This window comes from Cyprinodon variegatus, unplaced genomic scaffold (genome assembly GCF_000732505.1).
Source record: "Cyprinodon variegatus isolate N-32 unplaced genomic scaffold, C_variegatus-1.0 Scaffold46, whole genome shotgun sequence".
Lineage (NCBI taxonomy): Eukaryota > Metazoa > Chordata > Actinopteri > Cyprinodontiformes > Cyprinodontidae > Cyprinodon > Cyprinodon variegatus.
This window is the reverse complement of record NW_015150499.1, coordinates 1,815,543-1,819,222: the sequence shown is the minus strand read 5'-3', so window position 1 is coordinate 1,819,222 and position 3,680 is coordinate 1,815,543. Positions and strand designations below refer to the sequence as shown.

General features: G+C 38.7%; 1 protein-coding gene across 1 annotated transcript in view; it reads right to left on the bottom strand.

Moving 5' to 3' along the window:
• The window catches only part of LOC107082024 (globoside alpha-1,3-N-acetylgalactosaminyltransferase 1-like), a 9,076-nt gene that overhangs the window by 2,103 nt on the left and 3,293 nt on the right, over nt 1–3,680 (bottom strand). The window contains exons 3-5 of the mRNA XM_015370444.1: nt 1,262–1,294; nt 1,057–1,194; nt 843–975 (exon numbers count right to left, since the gene is read on the bottom strand). Of these exons, the coding sequence (XP_015225930.1) occupies nt 843–975; nt 1,057–1,194; nt 1,262–1,294 (304 nt within the window). The remainder of the gene's footprint in view (nt 1–842; nt 976–1,056; nt 1,195–1,261; nt 1,295–3,680) is intronic.

The following is a 3,680-nucleotide window of genomic DNA, read 5'->3' as shown; positions in this document are numbered from 1 at the left end:
TTTATGGAGGAAGTTTAGAATTGTGAGTTTTGCAGAGAAAGGAGGAGTCAATGGAGTTTGAATGTCTCTGCACGTCCATTTCACCCACTGAACTATGGTTATTCATCTATGACCATGTAAACTCGGTTTTGCATTCTATGATCCCTTTAACTTCTGATCGCAGTCTGCCCCAGATCTCACACTTCTGTCTGATCTGATCTCAGGCTAAAAAAATATATTGAGGGCACTATTGTGCATCAAAATCAATATTAAAAGACATATTCTCATCTTCCTCAGCCGGCGATGTGTCCTCTACAGACACATGGAGAACCCCGACCGCTAGAGAAGCCAATTATCAGAATCTAAACATAGAGCTGGTGCTTCTAGATTAAAACTGTAAGCTTTTTCATTTAAAAAATCTAAAAATTTTGTGATATTTAGTGGAATTATTGTGACGAAAAGGGAAAGCTGACGGATGTTGGTGATGTGCAAGTTGCAATTTAAAATCGGATTATAAACCCATCGGCTTAATGTGAAGGAAGATAGCTAGCTTTGCTACAACTAGTTTTAACCTGTATTTAAACAATGAAGGGGAAGGATTTGGAAGATATGTACTAAGCCTCTCTGTGTCCATTTATACATCAGTTGAGAGTCAAGAGCAGCCTTGACCCGCTCAAAACATCCTAACTCTTCCGTTTTACCATGAAGAAGGCGAACAACACATTTTTAACAAGCCAGAATCATTACAGCGACTCTTTTCCATCACTTTTACAATAAATAAAAATATTACTGTCAGACATTCAAGTGATCATTTTGAAGTAATAATTAAAAGAACGGCTTCCTGTCTTAAAAGCTCTGTTTACCTCTCTGCCGGCAGCCATTTTCACTTTTGGCACCTCCTTCGGCTGGTCGGTGAAGACGTATACATGCACTCTGAAACCCGCGAAGAAGTGCTGATCTAGCGTCTCCAGGAAGTTCCTCAGAAACATGACGTACCTGAACAGGAACATGTTCAAGCTCTGATCAATCAGAGGTGGTTGGCAGGCAGGAAACTCAACACTCTGATCTCTCACTCACTTCCCAACAGCGAACACAGTGGCAGCGATGCTGATGTTCTTCTTGTAGTAGACGGCGTCCAGGAGAGTTGGGTTGAACGTTCCCTCCCAGACGATCGGAGCCAACCAGGGTGTCACCGACACAACGTCAGTCCGACTGCTTTCAGATACGGATCATTAGGGAAACCAGAACAATGGACAACTCATCAGCAAAGAACGATACTCACCCCTGTGTGATGCTTGGCTGTTGGTACTTTAACCTGAAATAAAGACAAAACCAAAGTTAATCTGAACATCAACTTTTAAATACTGCTCAAGCAAAGGAACATCCTCTGGCCTCTTTGCAAACTACTGATATCAACTGTTTCTTTGGAAATGTAATAACCTGGTTAATAGATCAATATTGAATAAAACTTGTTTTCCATCTTTGGAGCCATGTGTAAAACTACTGAGCCTCAGGAGACAGATTCTTTTTCAATAAAGCCGATCATACACTTCATACGTCATATTTTTTGACCTTTTCGGGCCGATTCTCCAGTCGTGTGAGAATTTTTCGATCGGGCCCAGTTTCAGCCTTGTTGTGTAGAGCAGCGGTCCCCAACCAGCGGCCCACGGCCCGGTGGTTGGGCCCGTGTGTTTGGTACCGGGCCGCACAGAAAAAAATACATATATTATTCGACGATCAGAGTCTGAGTGATGTTTTATTTAGAAAAATATGAAAAAATTGCGGTATTCTCTCCCAATTACGTCAGTCGGTGCATCTGTGCCTCTTGACACAGGTTAATTCATTCTTATCTATAACCCTAACCCGCATCCTATTTCCTGCACTTAGAGCGACCAAAACAAAGCTACGGAGCAGACTGGACATCAGGAAAACACTTCGTGTCATTGTCTCCGGTTACGCCTAGATGGGACCGGCTTGTTTCAGAGAAACAAGCTCAGGGCTCCCGCTAATTCAACATAATGGTGAGTTTTATTTTTATGCTGTTTGTATTTGATTTTATGCCAGTCGTATTATTTTATTTTATCATATTTACCCCGCACACTTTAAAGGCCGGTCCGTGAAAATATTGTCTGACATATAACCGGTCCGGGGCGCAAAAAAGGTTGGGGACCGCTGGTGTAGAGTGCAGATGGTAACGAGGGGCGATCAGCCTCTCACAACCACCTCCCGATCAGGAATCATAAGGTCTGGAGAAAATCAAACATGTTTGTAAGGCTGCATGAGAGCATCGGGCCGCACGGTGTGAGAACATTCATCGTGAGCTGTGAACTTTTAAACCCTGAGATTTTGTCGTACACTTTGAGCTGTAGCTGCATGCAACGATTAAAAATATGGCAGTGTATGCCCGGCTTAAGGTTTTCCCAGCTCTGAGCTAAAATCACAGTCCTCCTCTGTCTGTTTGATCATATTTCATGTCGCATATTCAGTTTTGTAAAATCGATAAAGGTGCTTTTGTATCTGGATCCTTCCTGTACAAATCTTTCCTTCTGCAAGCATCAAAGTAGTTCCTTTAAGTGGCCAGAAGGTGACAGTGTTTCCAAAAAGTTTCAGGATTTCACCATCTGCCAATTTATTTGTTCTCATTCTTTCAGTAATACCTCTGATGATGTATGCAGAGGTAAACAAACCCTAAGTAAACAAAGGAGGCCAGAGTCATCACTGAAGTTCATTCCTCTTTAGAAATAAGTCGCCAATGTGTCTCTTTAATATTACTTTACATTTTATACACAAATATATGCATAAAACTATATACACACATATACACACACGCGTACATACACATATATAGAACTCTATATCTCTATGTATTGATATATCTATAGATATATATGAGTATATATCTATACATCAATAGATAGGTATCTTTATATCTATAGATACATATATATAAATATAACAGATTAATGTCCTAGTTAAAGTCCAGAGGTTCTATCTGGACTTTTACCAGTCGAGTTTTCCCTTGGTTCCTGTTTGGTTCTATTTTCACCTAAACATGTTGGTTTATCCACCAAAGATACTGATCCAGAGCTGATTTTTTTATTTACACTGAAGCTCAGAGCTTCTTATGGTTAGTTCTTAGGAGAGACTACAGATAAACTAATTGAAATGTTTAAGCAACATTTGAACGAATCGTAAGCCTCTATGAGCCCACTTCTTAGGACCTGAAGAAAGTTCTTGTTCCTTCTGTGCCACAAAACAAAACAAGAGAACCATTTCATTAATAAATAAATTGTGCTCTTAAGAAATCATTGATAAATATTAAATAAACTAAAACAACCCTGTGAAAAAAACAAAATATAGTAGATAAACTTTTAGCATATTTCTTTATTTAATTCAACATATATTCATTTATGTATTTAAATTAAGAATTATTTAATAGAAGATTTATTTATTTTAAAATACTTTTATTTCACAATGGTATTTTATTTTGTGGGACTCAGTGAAACTACTTTACACATTTCTATGACTATTTCTCTTTTTTTAGTGAGAATTTGAGTCGAACAGATCTATCCTTTTCTAGATTCATGTCTATGTTTCTTTCTTATGCGCTATAATTGGACAATTTAAAGCTAATTGTGCAAATCTCCATCAAATGAGATGGAGATTTACACAATTAGCAAATCTACATCTCATTAGCATCC